This window comes from Xenopus laevis, chromosome 7S (genome assembly GCF_017654675.1).
Source record: "Xenopus laevis strain J_2021 chromosome 7S, Xenopus_laevis_v10.1, whole genome shotgun sequence".
In the NCBI taxonomy this organism is placed as follows: domain Eukaryota; kingdom Metazoa; phylum Chordata; class Amphibia; order Anura; family Pipidae; genus Xenopus; species Xenopus laevis.
In genome coordinates, this window is record NC_054384.1 from 90290194 (window position 1) to 90306415 (window position 16222).

Below are 16222 nucleotides of genomic sequence, written 5' to 3' on the forward strand. Positions count from 1 at the left end.
CGGTATTATCATCAGAGACCCATTTTTTACATTGGGACTCCATACTGCTGCAATTAGCACTTATGTTATATTTGCAAAATGTAAACTGATGTCAAAATACCATTAATGCAGATCTGTATTTATAAATGTTTAAAGCCACAGCTTAACTGATAAATCTGACTACAGCCTGACTGGGGGATGCCTATGGCCCTCTAGCTTTGTACTGAACTGCAATGCAAATTGTATTCCTTTTAATGCCTAAAATTACTCTGTATAGCTAAGGGATTCATTATCCGGAAACCTGTTATCCAAATTACAGAAAGGTCGTCTCCCATAGACTAAATTATAATCAAATAATCCAATTTTTTTTTTTAAATGATTACTTTCTTCTCTGTAATAATAAAACAGTAGCTTGTACTTGATTCAAACTAAGATATAATTAATCATTATTGGAAGCAAAACCAGCCTCATGGGTTTATTTCATGTTTACATGATTTTCTAGTAGACTTAACGTATGAAGATCCAAATTATGGAAAGATCAATTGCTAGAAAAAGTATTAAATCCCTTGAAGAAGTGCACTATACTAATTCTAAATATAACTACTGTATATTACATTAAAGAAATCTGAGACTTGTATTTAAAATAAAAACAACTAATATATACATGATATTTTAATATTTGTAGTCAATTAGTTCCATGTCCCCTGTCCTAGTGTATGTGAATAAGAAGAAAACAAAAGACACTGCGATACATCCCCACCCTTTCTCCCTATAGAATTCTCTTTCAAAAGAGATCACAATTAGGGGGGAGAGACTCACACAACAGCTTGGCCTACTGTTTACGGTCACCAAGGCGACAACATAAGGGAGGGACTGAAACCTGCAACTGCTGCCTGGGACTTCCAGGATCAAACACACACACAAAATACTACATTTCAAGCTATACTGATATACCCTGAGGACAGAAATCCACCAGCAAGACAAAGTTGCATTCATGACCTTCTTGAAAGGCTGTCAGCTTCATGTGAGTAGTGTGGGAAGCTTAAGTGATATGAGCAGTGAGGGGAAACCCTGCTTGCAACCCAATAGCAGCATGTCCTGGGAGGCCATTGTTGCTCACATGATGGTATCCTGCTCAAACTTTCTTGTATTCGATTTGGAGAGTGCACTTTTGTTTTGTGTTTTTGTTCTGTTTGTGGATGTGACTAACTTGTGAGCAAAAGAACCCAGAGATAACTGAGACAAAGGATAAGGGGGAGGAGGCAACTGATGAAAACAAAGGTTCCCGTGTGCGAAGGGTAAAAAGCCCAAGCAGCTAACGGTCTAAACATAAAAGGATGAGGCTGTGTATTCTGGCAGACATAATGGAAATGGATATAGCACTGTTGATGAAACTATTTTGTATAGGTTTATAGTTCAAAGAATTTATAACATTTAGTGGGTTATTTATTAAAGTCTGAATGTTAAAAACTCGAAAAAAATCTATTTTTTTTTTTAATTAAAATCACAATTTTTAGTAAAAAGAAAACTTGAATATTTTGGTATTTACTAAAGCCCGATGCTGCAAAAAGTCTGAATACGAAAATCCTGCATCTCAGACCTGCCGAGGTTGTGTATAAGTCAATGGGAGAGGTCCCTATCCTATTCGGAAGTTTCTGTGGTCCAATGTTTTCAGGAAAAATCCCAAAAATTCAGGCTTTTTGGGAAGAAGCCTGAAAAAAATCGATCAATTTTGCAAAATTTATAAAAACGCATGATTCGGGTTTTCGCTCAATTTTATTGCTTTTTAAATAATAAATAAGGTCCAATCATGGATTCTAGTATGGTCGGACTTACTGTAAATGGTAAAAAAGTCACATGAAGCATTTCAGTCCTTTGTTGCTATTATACAGCGGTGTAATCCTCTCCCAGTCTGTACAAAAACAATTCTTATCCTTTATGGGTTTTTTTATTGGTTGTTGATGCTTTTTATGTTTACATGTGGGCGTGCTGGTGTTATTTAGATAGGTGTGTATTAATTTCCACGTTTCGCCACCAGCTAATAAATTTGCGAAAATTATGCAAAATTGAAGTGCGTCAAAATAATTTTGCCCCCCATTGACTTCGATGTTTGATTTAAACATCGATTTAAATCAAGGATCGGAGTGCTGCTGCAGCAATTATTTTCGTTATATATACAGGTATGGGACCTGTTATCCAGCATGCTCGAGACCTGGGGTTTTCCGGATAAGGGGTCTTTCCTTAATTTGTATTTCCATATCTTAATTACACTAATTAATAATATTAACATTAAATAAACCTAATAAGATTGTTTTTATTCAAATAAGGATTAATTATATCATAACTGGGATCAAGTACAAGTTATTGTTTAATTATTACAGAGTCTATGGGAGATGGCCTTCTGGTAATTTGAAGCTTTCTGGACAACGGGTTTCCAGATAACAGACCTCATACCTGTATAATGCAAGTGACTGAATAATTAAAGGTATCCTTGCTATTATTCCAGGTGAGTGACCTGTACTTAATTGCTTGCAGCAGACTAAATATAGGCATAATTTTCTCTATCAATGGCATTGCAATGAGTTTTATTGTAAGAAAATTTTTCCTCTTGTAAACAGTTTTGGACTGGCCCACCGGGATACCAGGAAAACTCCCGGTGGGCCCAGGTGTTAGTGGGCCCTCATGCTGCTAAACATTTGGCCTATTTCATGGTCATTCCCTATTTCTATGAAAAAAGAGGATAAATAGATGGAATAATGGATTATAGTATGTAAAGAAAAGACTAGAAGAATAGAGGTTGAGGGAGCGAGGAAGAATAATAGTACTGAGAGTGGACCCCTGGTGTAAGGTTTTTGGGTGGGCCCCTGGTGTCCCAGTCCGATACTGCTTGTAAAACAATAAAAACGATGTCTAGCCACTGTAAGTTTAGTAAATATACCTTTACTACTGCTGTAAAATGTACTATTGGCTATGTCCCTTACTTTCCCTTTTGAAAATATAGTACAGTATGGTCGAGGTACTGGCTTTTTTGTGTGCAGGGCATTTCCCTTTTGTATGTGAATTTATTTATACATATGAATGGGCCCTGCTTTGTTGCTTTCTGGAACCAGTACATTCTCTATACACTTTAAAAGATGAGAAAAGACACTTTACTTTTGTCTGTTTAGAATGCCGCCACTATGATACGTTATTTGCTTGGTCTCTTACGTATAAATGCAAATATTCTTTTACAAAATGCTTGGTCGTTTCTATTCTATAGTATTTGGACGGATGACAGGCAGAAAGGGTTGTTTGCTCTGCTTCTGTTCTCCGCATGAGGGTTCAAAACAGTGGTCAAAACGCCAGAGGCTAGTTTTGCATAGGGCCGATTCTCTAAAGGACATATATATTATGCTGTGTAAAACAAACTCACTAAAAAAAAGGTGTAAAAAGCAGCGTAACTACAGTAAATGGCGAGTTTATCAAGGTGTTTGTAATTTTACTCCATGTGAACGCCAGATTTGACATCGTTATTTTACATTGTTTCTGGCGGAAGTCACTGCAATAAAAAGGCATAAAAACATTTTTTTAAACAGTGTAGTCTGGCAATGTGTGGTGTATTATCCCGTAGTTTTTTTTACACAGCATAATAAATAAGTCCCTAAAACAGTGATCCCTAACAAGTGGCTCACCAACCCCTTGGATGTTGCTCCCAGTGGCCTCAAAGCAGGTGCTTAATTTTGAATTCCAGGCTTGGAGAAAAGTTTTGGTTACATAAAAACCTGGTGTTCTGCCAAACGGAGACTCACGTTGGTTGACATTACATATAGGGGCTACCAAATGGCCAATCACAGCACTTATTTGGCACCCCAAGAACATTTTTCAGGCTTGAGTTTCTCCCCAACTCCTTTTACATCTGAATGTTGCTCACAGGTTATAAACGTTGGGGATCCCTGCTCTAAAACATCTACCTTTGTAATACAAAAAATTAAATATTTTATATTATATTCAAGAGAGCATTTTGTATGAGCATATCCTACATGAACATTTCAGTAGGGGAATGACTAATTATTGATCTCTGCAGCAACATCATTGGGCATTTACCATAAACATATATTGTAGCTGTGTATAAGTTTTACATGGCCCCCCCCCAGCAGTTTCAGTTTATGTTTCTTCTAAAGTTTCACCCTAATGTTTAGTAAAATGTTTGGTGAGTTTATATCATAGAAGCTGTGGTTAAAATCATACGTCCATCAAGTTTAACATTTTGTCCCAGCAAAACCTCTCTACCGGCTAGTTGATTGAGTAGCACAATCATGGCCAAACATTTTGGTACTGCGAGCTTGTGTTCATGAGGGCCCCATATAAATAACTTTAATACTTTTCTGATGGATACCCTGCATAAAATTATCCTAGTATTGCAGACAATCCCTGGCCCTACTGTGTACAGAAATCCTTCACAGAACTGTTAAGCTCACATCAAGGTCAGAAGGGAAAAACATTTGATCTCTTCAGGATCATTTTCAGAGGGTGAAACCTGCAGCAAGACTCCCAAGTGCAATAGGACTACAGTAAATACCCGTAATAAGACTCTGTTTCAGTATATAATACCTCAGTTTAGAAGGTGTAGACTTTCACCCCACTAAACAGTGTCAGGAGGGTCACAATAACTGGTGGAAAAGAGATGCCTACCCACTTAGTGTTGGAAAGTCTGTAGGTTTTCATGGAAATTAAGGAGTTATTCTTACTGGCCTTGCTCAGTTATTTTTAGACTATTGGGGGAATGTAATAAAAGTCGGTAATGGAAAAAATATTCACAATGCGGAAAGTTATGCCTTTGTGCAAACAAATTTGCCTTTGCGCGAATTTAATATATAATTTAATAATTTAATACCGGGAAACTGTTTAGCGACCACTTCCGACAGGGGAAGAAGGTTTTGCGAATTTTATAGTTTGCGCCAGTGCACAGTGAACGTGATAAAATTTCTTACTGAAAAAGTTGTGTTTGCTCCAAAACATTACAACACCTTCAAGCACTTCTTAAAAGTGGGCAATGCACAATTAAAATGTGCAATGCACAATTAAAAGGGAGAGTATTACATTGCGAAATGTGATTTTTTTTTTCTTGTTTGTGCAAATTGTTTTGCTCTTTGCGGCTTTTATTACATTGCCCCATATGTGTTCCAACGAGGTCTCAATGTGACCATGAGTATATGCTACACGATTTAGCAGAGGGACCCCATTTAAAAAATATATTCATACAGTAAATAAAACTGCTTTTGAGCCATTGCCAGTCTTCAGATTTTGAAGTGGGTATGTTACAACTTGCAAAATAAATGTTTGGCACCAGTGTTTCTCATGGAATTATACTGAACACTATATTGCAGTACAATATAATTATGAAGTCATATTTAAAGAGTTTAACAGTTACAGCACCTGATCATTTTCTTTACAGTTGTTATAACGCAGATCACGCAGAAACCTTCGTAACAGGGTAACTAGCAAGGTTCTACACATATTACTCATGATCCCTAAGTTCTGTTACTTGGTTATTTACTATCAGACCATAATGACTACCCTTACGAGAACAATAATTAAGACAATAACTCCAACCTTTATAATACTTAGGATGACTTCAAGAACCCCTGGCTCTGCCGTGCATACTATACCAGTGCATCACTATTGTAATGATGAAGTCAAAGAATGTAGTGTAATACAGTAGAACAGTAAATAAGTAATAGAAGTAAAATCTGGGAATATGTAAAATCAGGGAAATTACCCCAAAATTAAATAAAGCAAAGAATATCAATAATAGTTGTTATATTCAGGGGCTACAAGAAATGGAGTGTCCACTGATAAATACGTATGTACAGGTATAGGATCCCTTATCCGGAAACCCGATATCCAGAAAGCTCCAAATTATGGAATGTCCCATAGACTCCATTTTATCCAAATAATCCAAATTTTTAACAATGATTTCCTTTTTCTCTGTAATAATAAAACAGTAGCTTGTACTTTATCCCAACTAAGATATAATGAATCCCTATTGGGAGCAAAACCAGCCTATTGGGTTTATTTAATGTTTAAATGAATTTCTAGTAGACTTAAGGCATGAAGACCCAAATTACAGAAAGATCCCTTATCCGGAAACCCCCAGGTCCCGAGCATTCTGGATAACAGGTCCCATACCTGTACAGTATATTCATAAACTGAAGTAAAGACTAAACCTCCAATCTTCTGTCCCTGAAAATTATAATACTATAGATAATCCAAACAAAGTTGACAAAAAGGCAATATTTATTTACAACCATACCAAAGAGATATTGGTTAAAATCAGATTAAAAACAACAGGTGCTGCATGTGGGGGAAGGGATCCCTCTCCTTGAAATGCTTAACCCCACCACCGGATTTATGCCAATCAGATGGGAGGAAAATGCATATTACATAAAAATTGCATAAGCCAGCTGCTATTTGGTATACAGTATTTAATACTGTGCAATAAAGGCAGATCTGCCTAAACAATATATATAATGTCCACACCGGTCGCATACATGGGTTTCACCATCACGCCGCTTTTTGACCTAATATAATGCACAGCCTTTTTGCATTTTGGCAGCATTTTTTCTAACAAATAACAAAACAAACAAGATATATGCTGTTGTGCACTTTACTGTATGTGTGTGGACATTATATATATTGTTTAGGCAGATCTGCCTTTATCTCTGCCAAACATCTCTTTTTCATGTTGTGAATAAATATTGCCTTTTTATCAACTTTGTTTGGATTATCTATAGTATTATAGTGTTCAGGGACAGACGATTGGAGGTTTAGTCCTTACTTCAGTTTATGAATATAAAAATCAGAGAAATGTGTTAAAGTAACTTTTTCTTCAAGTACTGAAAGGATATAAGCACAGGAGTCTGTTTTACTTTCAGATACAATATTTACTGTGTTAATAACAAGGGTTAAACATTGCAGTGTTAATGTTACACTATGGGGGGCAAGTGCAAGACTCTCTGTCAGTCACATACACAACCTAAAGCAATAAGTGATTGGTGCAGGACTGTATAAGGGGCAGACTAATTAGAATTGATCATTTACAGACAGAACCATGGCAAAATATACATCTGGTTAGTATTTTAAACCTCTTTTTTTTTTTTTTTTTTTTTTACAAATAATAACATTCATAGAGGGGTCTTTAGGAACATCAGGACAAAATTTTGATGTAGAAAATATTTCTTAAAATCAGCGAAATTCACCCATTGAAATGCATTATAAATTGGTGGGACCACAAATAAAAAAAGTAAAATGCGGGAAAATCAAGGTTTCACTGTACTATAAAGTACATTGTTAGTGAGCTGCCACTCAGTGTATCCTAGAGACTATGCATAAAAAGATGACAGTTGAAAAAGTAGTAAGACTAGATGTGAGAAATAATGTAGTAATCATAGCGTAAAACAAAACTGAGTGAGTGTGAGGAGGGGGGCGGGTTTGCTAGCAGTGCGCGCTGAGCCCCTTTGAAATATTTTTTGCTCAGGGTGGGCCTGGTTGGGATTAGTTGCGCTGCTGTATGTCTCCAGGTAGCTATAAAGGTTTTTATTCATTCAGGTCATGATATACAGTATCTAGCTTTAATAAGTGTAGCTATACTCAGTGGGCCCAGTTGCTTTAGACTAATCACCACTGAAAACTGCATATGTATGAAGGTGGTCATCAGCTGACCTGGACTGAGATGGAGCTACCTGATTGGACTGTTGCTGTTGGCCATCCATTGATAAATAATTGTAGGTAGTCTGAGATGTGGTCTGAATTTTAATCACCCAATAGTCTTTTGTTATCTACCAATAATACTATAATACTATGTTTGAGTCATTGGTATAACTTTGTACTATATCTAAAAGAACATGTATTAGTGGTGCTGATGATATTTGTTATATATCAGGTTGTTGGTACATTGCATCCTATGGATATGTGAACTGTAATAAAAAAGTGTCATGATTTGTGCAAATTAAAAAGAACAGTAATAGGTTTTTCCATCTACCGCTGATTTATATTGTTTCTGTTTTGCAGGAATCCGTTCAGCTGTTTTGTTGAAAAAGGGGATGAAGGGAATGAGCCATTATTAAAGATGCTTAATCAAGATGTCCCTGGAAAATTATGCAAAGAAGCTCACCAGCATCTTGGAAAAGATGAGCCATTGTTAGCTGCAGCATTTTTTATGGCTGCTTTTAGCTGCAGTGCACCCAATGCAATTCAAAGGGTGAAATCACTTGAAAAAGAACAGTATGAAGAAGTAATTACCACCCTGGAACGTTGGTGCTTGGGTGAGTGCAATATACCTAAAATAAATTGTGATGGTATGGCCATTGTGTCACTTAACCCTGGAATTGCAGCAGTGTTCCTTTCTACGCTGTGTCCAAGTAATGTTGCTGCTTCTCTCTTCAAACTGAGTACTTTCCTTAAAAATGGACGCTATGATGAGATAGTGAGTAAGTCTAGCGCCTTGTTGAATACTCAGCCCCACTATACAATTGAACTCTTGTTGACCAGAGGACTGGCGCAAATTTTATCTCAGATCAACTCTAGAAGTGGTATGATAGATTACATCCAAGCCTTTGCAAATAACAAGGAGAAAACAAGACAATTTATTGGTACCAGGCAAAAAGAATATCTTGGACAAATTATTGATGCATTTCACAACCACATTTCTACATATGAAAATGATTATGATGGAGAGTACTCAGACTCCATGCTTCATGACTGCTACTGCCTTTTGGCAACATTGACTCCTGATGACCTCCAAGTTTGCAAAACACAAGCAGCATATTTGTTTGACAATTGCAAATTTGAAGAATGTATAGCTGTGTATTCTAGAGCCATTGAGGCCTTGTCATTGGAAACTAAGATCAAAGAAGAAAAAATGTCCTATCTTCTAGTAGATCGAGCAGCAGCTTATTACTCTTTAGGCTGTCGAACTAAAGAAATGACACAGGACTTAGCAGAAGCCTTCAAGATCAGCCCAACTAATGCCAAAAAAAGATTTTCAGAAATATTTTCTGATGCGAACATTAAAAGGGTGGTTGACCGCTCGAAGGGCTACCTAGAAATGGAGTTTGGGAATTTCAGGGAAGCAGTACGTTCTCGGCTTGAGCTGAGATCTGATACAGGTACAGAACTCCTTTTCCCAATTATACAAACTCTTGAATTTTTAAATCAATGTTCCACAGAGAGTAGACGTGAGATGAATGTCCGCCTTGCAGATTGCAGACTTCTTGCAGGAGATTTTCGAACCTGCCTGGACATTTGTAACCATCTACTTAGCTCAGACAAAAAGACTTACCAAAACACATTGTTTGTTCTTCGAGGCTTCTGCCACTTTCACAGTAATGAACATCAGCAAGCACTTAGAGACTTTCAGCAGATTATAGAAGATGAATCCCCCCACCCAAACAGCTGCGTGAAAGCTCTTTGCGGGAGAGGATTGGTCCGCATGATAAGCGGTAGCTCATACCTAACTGCACTGGATTACATCACTGCCTGTAAACTAAAACTTGATGAGACGTTACTTGCTCTTAAGACTTATGTGCCTTGGAACCAAAGAGGCCTTCTGTTCAAGGTTCTACAAGAAGAGGGACAAAAGATGCTTCATAAGAAGCCACAGAGAGCAAATGAAAATGGTATTTCACAGAGAAAAAAACCTTCTGATCAGGACAACTCTTCAGTTAAAGAAGGGTAAACTATATGTTTTATAAAAACAAATCTAATTAAATTAGGCAAACTGTGGTCCACAATATGTATGTATAGTATGGCATGCTATACTGGTGGAAGTGTTCAATCTGTGTCTTGCTTAATGTGTTTTGTGTTTGTACTATAATCTGGGTAATTACAAATTTAAAGCTCAATTATGATTCCATGGTCCATATCACATATGCAGGGGGAATATTTTACTCACATTTGTAAAATATAAGAAAATCTGAATTCAGGAGTTCTTTAATATTTCTGTTTTTCTTCATATTTTAACTTTTTAATACACAAGTAAAAAAATGACTTAAAGAACATCAGTAAACACTCAAAACTAAGCACAGATTTTAAGTTTATATACAGTATAATTCACAGTTCATTCTTGTGCATTCTAGAAGCATCATATTCATTTAACCCACGTAGTAAAGATATTGGTGTATACTTTCCATACTGTAACCATTTCTTTCACAGTGATGTTGCAGGGGTTCATCAGTTGGCCACACTTCTCATGTTGCTTGATCCGTCTGATGATGTATCTCGAATCCTGTGCACAGATGCTTTGTACCAACTGGATCGAATTGAGGAAGCGCACAAGATGCTATCTCTTGCCCTCAGTAACAGTTCGCAGAGATCCCCCATCCTTTCCAGGCTCGCCCTCCTACAGTTCAAGAAAGGCTTTATTTATGATGGAAATCAGGTATTACTTTGACCAGTAGTAGCAATATTATGCTTTACATATATGTTTTCTATTGAAATCATTGAATAATATATCTTTACATAACCATCCTAGTACATTACCCTCCTAGTTCAAGTTAATATAATGGTTCTTGGCCAAATCTTTTTTTATAATTATGGCTATTCCTTTGATATACCTATTTGTCAGTTCAACTATGTAAAATACCTTTCTAATAACTACTATCAAATAATTGTTGGTTGTAGGTGGTAAATCTCTATGGCACCATTTATAACTAAGGTTGAAATGATCAGTAATACCTTATTTTGGGTACCTCGTGCAGTAGTAGGTTAAAAATGATTACGCCTGGGCTGATAAATTACAAGGGTTTGTGCAGGTCTATAATTACATTTACATTATCCAGTGGCAGAAGAGTATTTAGAATATGTTATAAGTCACATGGCTCAAAAACAGACGATTAACAAACAGGAGACCCAGTGGGGCCAAATGTATTTATTATTACACACATATACATGCAGACTATCATTTTCCATGACATTCCTTTTTAGAGCATCCTTAGTGGTTCCCATTACCAATATTGAATGTAGGAAAAACTAATACAGGTATGGGATCTGTTATCCGGAAACCCTTTATCCAGAAAGCTCCCAATTATGGAAAGCCCGCCTCCCATAGACTCCATTTTATCCAAATTTTTAAAAATGATTTCCTTTTTCTCTATAATAATAAAACAGTACCTTGTACTTGATCCAAACTAATATATAATTAGTCCTTAGTGGAAGCAAAACCAGCCTATTGGGTTTATTTAATCTTTACATGATTTTCTAGTAGACTCAAGGTATGAATATCCGAGTAACAGAAATATCCCTTATCCCGAAAAACCCACGTCTCTAGCATTCTGGATAAGAGGTCCCATACCTGTATATAACAATGTCTGCCTCTTCTCAAATGTGACAACAAAGATATTTTTTAAAAGTCTCTTTGCATTTAGTTTTGGGATACAGCAGGTGGCACTGTAACACAAACATTGCTTTCTAGGCAGAGGGGATGTACTTCTATAGGTGATTTCTATTCAATGTTCATGAACTATACGTCTTGTTCCCTGCGACAGCCTGGCAGAAAACACCAAACAAAGTTGAATATAATTTGTCAGGTATTTGTCCCCAGACAATTTAAAATCCCTTATTTGTCTTTGTGAGCCGCTTTAGGTGAGCCCAAAACTCTAGCTCATCTCTCTTTAAAAGAGAAACATTGCATGGTGAAACTTCTTAAAGCTTTCACAGTCTACCATATCCATCAGTCCAGGGGCCAGGTGTTAATGTAATTGTTTATAAATTTCTTGTATAAAATTTTGGTATACAGGGAAGGATTTAAAGACAGACAGTAACTGGCCATGTTGTTGCGAAATACAATCAGTCATTTCTCAAACTCAGACCAACAGGGAGGTTCATTCCAATAAATACATCTGTTCATGTGTATCTTATACATTCTTATTTGTCCCTTTGGCATAACTCCCAACATTTTTGAAATAAAAAAAGGGACAAAAAAGTTGTCGTGCGCAGTGTGGAGAATTTTTTTTGAACACACCCATTTTTGTGGCCACACCCTAATTACCATGTTCATTTTACAAAATTTGGCAGGTTAAGTAATTTTGAGCATATTTCTGTGTTTTTTTTTAGTTATTATAGTTTTGCTAATGAAGGTGAATTGCCATTTAAGCTGTGAGGCTAACGTCTCCCAAGAGACCTGTTATCTTATATTTTTACAATTACTTTGTTACAAAAGTATCTTATCTGCAGCTGTGGCTGTTCTGGGCTCTCTACCAAAAGCCAATTAAGTTAGAAACACTGTTTCTTTTTCTGCCTGTTCAGTGCAGAGAAAATTTGGACTTTCCAGTACAAACGAGGGACTGCGGGTTGAGCTGTGAAAAGAGGGACTGTCCCTCTAAAAACAAGGCAGTTGTCAGGTATGCCTTTCGCTATGTGCAGCTGGTCTTACCATCCTACCAATGTGGATTTCTGAACAGCAGCCTCCTGTTTTTTAATCTCTGGGCCATAGAGTTAGGCCAAGTAATATGGCAGCCATGCTCTTATACCCATACCCTGCCTGTATGCCATAACCTCCCCATCCCCATTAGGGATGCGCATATCAACAGTAATGTGACCAGACCATAACCCATCCTAACCCAAACGGCTTGCCACACCACACCAATGTATATACCTGCGTCTGCCCCCATTTCTTAAAGGAAAACTATACCCCTCAAACAATGTAGGTCTAAAAAAAGAGATTTTGCACAAAACAGTTCTTATATAAAACCCTGCTTCATGTAAATAAACCATTTTCATAATAATATACTTTTTTAGTAGTATGTGCCATTGGGTAATCATAAACAAAAATTGCCATTTTAAAAAAATAAGGGCTGCCCCCTGGGATTGTATGACTCACAATGAACACAAACATACCAAACAAATCATTCATGTTAGGTCACATGAGCCAATTAACAGACAGAGTTCTGTCTTTTGCTTCCTCACTTCTTCCTGTTACAGTTAGAGTTGCAGTATTTCTGGTCAGGTGATCTCTGAGGCAGCACATAGACCATTACAAAATGATGGTTCAAGGCAAGAGATGTAAAAGGGCAATATTTACTTAAATATACAGTATATTCCAGTTTGATAAGATTCTTTAATCTGCCACTTCATTTGATGTTGCTTAAGTATTCATTTTGGGGGTATAGTTTTCCTTTAAGTTATTAGAGGGGGTGGGGTGAATGTGAGTATAAAATTGAGTACTGAACATCACTGGTGGCGCTGGGACAGTTATGAGAAGACAGTGTCAGGGGTGATGATGAAGAATGTGGCCCTCCATCTGTCCATGACCTGCTCTGAGGGCAATTGGTCAACCTGAAATCTCCTTCTCTCCCCCACTCTGTCCACATGCAACCCCTGCTGTTCTTCCCTACCCCTAATTTGGGTCCTCATGGGTAATAAGATTCCATAGATGAAGTCATTTAAGGGCATATAACACCTAACATTTTCTCTCTGGCCTCTTGGTGAATGTATGCAAGTGTCTATGACATGCAACAAGTATCAGCAAAAACACAACTGATTGTTTGTGAACCTGTCTGTATAATCGTATTGTATCATGTTGATTTAGTGGTACAGGACTGAAATGTGATTGTAACATTGTTCCAAGGGATTTATATGTACCAGTGAGGCACTAGGTGGCGCCAGTGTAATATGCTAGAGAAGTGAACCTTTTATGTGATAAAGTAAAGTGCATCTCTCTAACATTTGCTACTTTATAAAGCTATGGTTTACACACACACAGTTCAAATAGTTTACCATTTTTTCTCTTATTCTTCATAAATGTTCTACTGTACAACAGAGCTATCATATGCACCCAATCAGGAATAAAAATGGTTGTACAGTTTACAGATGGAATGTAAAAATTAAAACAGCAGAGGCATGAATATAATACAGGTGAAAGATTACTAGATATATTATATAGCGTAAGCTCTCATGGCTCTGTGGTTCCTTCATCAGGATTTCATTTTACAGAACAAAGCTTGTATAACGGTGCCGTTTTAAGGTGGCGATACACTATAATATCTGCTCTTTGGCGACACCACCATACGAGCAGATCTTTTTCCCGATATGCCACTAATGGCGGGGGTAATCTGAACGAACGATCGGATTACAACGAGCGCAATGGGCTCCAACGGGTCGGTCGGCAGAAAAATCAAACTTTCCCGATCTATATAATGTCCAGATATCGGTTGAAAAGACCAGTCGGAAGCCTCCATACACGGGCAGATTAGCTGTCAAATTGTTCTAAACGACCGATATCGGCAGCATTATCTGCCCGTGTATGGCCACCTTTATCCTTCTAATTAGTTGTTATCCTGTTTCTTCTAATCAGTGCCCTCTTGTGGCACATTTACTTCATGATATGATTTAGACAATATTAGATTAGGCACCGATGAGTTACCTGGATTGTGCATAAAATCGAAGGTCATATTGCTGGGGTTTACTAGGCAGTGGCCATCACAGAACCTGAGTTCAAGGGCAACCTGCATACTAACATAAGTGGTAAATGGTAAACACTACATAGGAACCAATGCACAAGCCTGGGACCCACCAGAATTTTCCCTGGTACCCTAATGGGCCATTTGTACCTTGTTTGTAGGAAATACCTGAGATAATAAAGCATCTGAGAATGATATTTGAGGTCTTCTTATAGGGGCCAAGTAACCATTTTAGAAATATTCTGAAATTAATATATTAATATTCTAGTGACTGCTTCTCTGTATCATTGGTTCTTTTTCAACATTATTTCTTCCAGTTGTGGGTTCTAGGTTTGTACAATAGGTACAACAGTAACTATTGAACAGGCCCTTCAATTACCCCATAGTCAGTTGCATGTAGAACCACTTTCGTTAAAGGTATTTGCCATCGGTGTAACAAAAGTGATCCATTCTAGGGATGTCGCGGACTGTTCGCCCGCGAACTAATTCGCGCGAACATCGACCGTTCGCATCCGCCGAATGTTCGCGAACGTCACGCGACGTTCGCCAATTTGGGTTCGCCTTAGCTGGCGCTTATTTTTGCCCTCTCACCCCAGAGCAGCAGATACATGGCAGCCAATCAGGAAGCTCTCCCTCCTGGACCACCCCCACACCCCCTGGACCACTCCCCTTCCATATATAAACTGAAGCCCTGCAGCGTTTTTTCATTCTGCCTGTGTGTGCTTGGAAGAGCTAGTGTAGGGAGAGAGCTGTTAGTGATTTGAGGGACAGTTGATAGTAACTTTGCTGGCTAGTAATCTACTTGATACTGCTCTGTATTGTAGGGACAGAACTCTGCAGGGATTTGAGGGACATTTTAGGTTAGGTAGCTTTGCTGGCTAGTAATCTACCTTCTACTGCAGTGCTCTGTATGTAGCTGCTGTGGGCACTGCTTCTGATCTCATCTGCTGACTGCTGTAATAACCCAATAGTCCTTGTAAGGACTGCTTTTATTTTCTTTTTTGTTTTTTTACTTTGCTACTATAAGAGCCCAGTGCTATTAGTCTAGCTGTGTTGGGGAGTGGGACTGGTGTGCTGCTCCTCCTAGTAGTTCACCACTACCAGCACCAACCAGAGTCAAAATTGTTACAAAGTATCTTATTTGCACCTGTTAGCTGTTCTGAGCTCTCTGCCAAAAGCTAATTAAGTTAGAAACTGTTTTTTTTTCTGGCTGTTCAGTTCAGAGAAAAGTGGGACTTTCCAGTACAAAAGATGGACAGGGGGTTGAGTGGTCAAAAGAGGGACAGTTGGGAGGTATGCAAGTGCCACCTAGCTGTGTGAGCTTTTTCACATTCTGTCTAAATAACAATAATAATTCCGTGTCCGTAAACATCACCTGAGTGATGTTTTTACAGCAGCAATAATATATTCCGTACCCACTACTGTATACGTTGCCCTTGCAGGCATTGTTTGCCCAGTCTTTAACCAAGTGCCACCTAGCTGTGTGAGCTTTTTCACATTCCGTGTCCAGAAACATCACCTGAGTGACGTAGTGTGATTTCTGCCCTTTACAGCACAAAACGCAGCGCTGTGTCAACAATGTATTTTTCAGATACATTTTTGCCCTTGATCCCCCTCTGGCATGCCACTGTCCAGGTCGTTGCACCCTTTAAACAACTTTAAAATCATTTTTCTGGCCAGAAATGTCTTTTCTAGCTTTTAAAATTCGCCTTCCCATTGAAGTCTATGGGGTTCGCGACGTTCGCGAACCGTTCGCATTTTTTCCCGGAAGTTCGCGAACATGTTCGCAAACTTTTTTTCCGACGTTC

The 16222-nt window shown here is 38.0% G+C and overlaps 1 protein-coding gene across 2 annotated transcripts in view; it reads left to right on the forward strand.

The window, feature by feature from the left end:
• The first annotated feature begins 815 nt into the window (after positions 1–815).
• The window catches only part of ttc34.S (tetratricopeptide repeat domain 34 S homeolog), a 51942-nt gene continuing 36535 nt past the window's right edge, over positions 816–16222 (forward strand). Inside the window, exons 1-4 of one of the 2 annotated variants that reach the window (XM_018228010.2) lie at positions 816–1003; positions 2361–2485; positions 8029–9690; positions 10171–10396. In XM_018228010.2, the coding sequence (XP_018083499.1) occupies positions 8087–9690; positions 10171–10396 (1830 nt within the window). In that variant the 5' untranslated portion in view covers positions 816–1003; positions 2361–2485; positions 8029–8086. The remainder of the gene's footprint in view (positions 1004–2360; positions 2486–8028; positions 9691–10170; positions 10397–16222) is intronic. The other variant, XM_018228008.2, reaches the window with a different exon arrangement.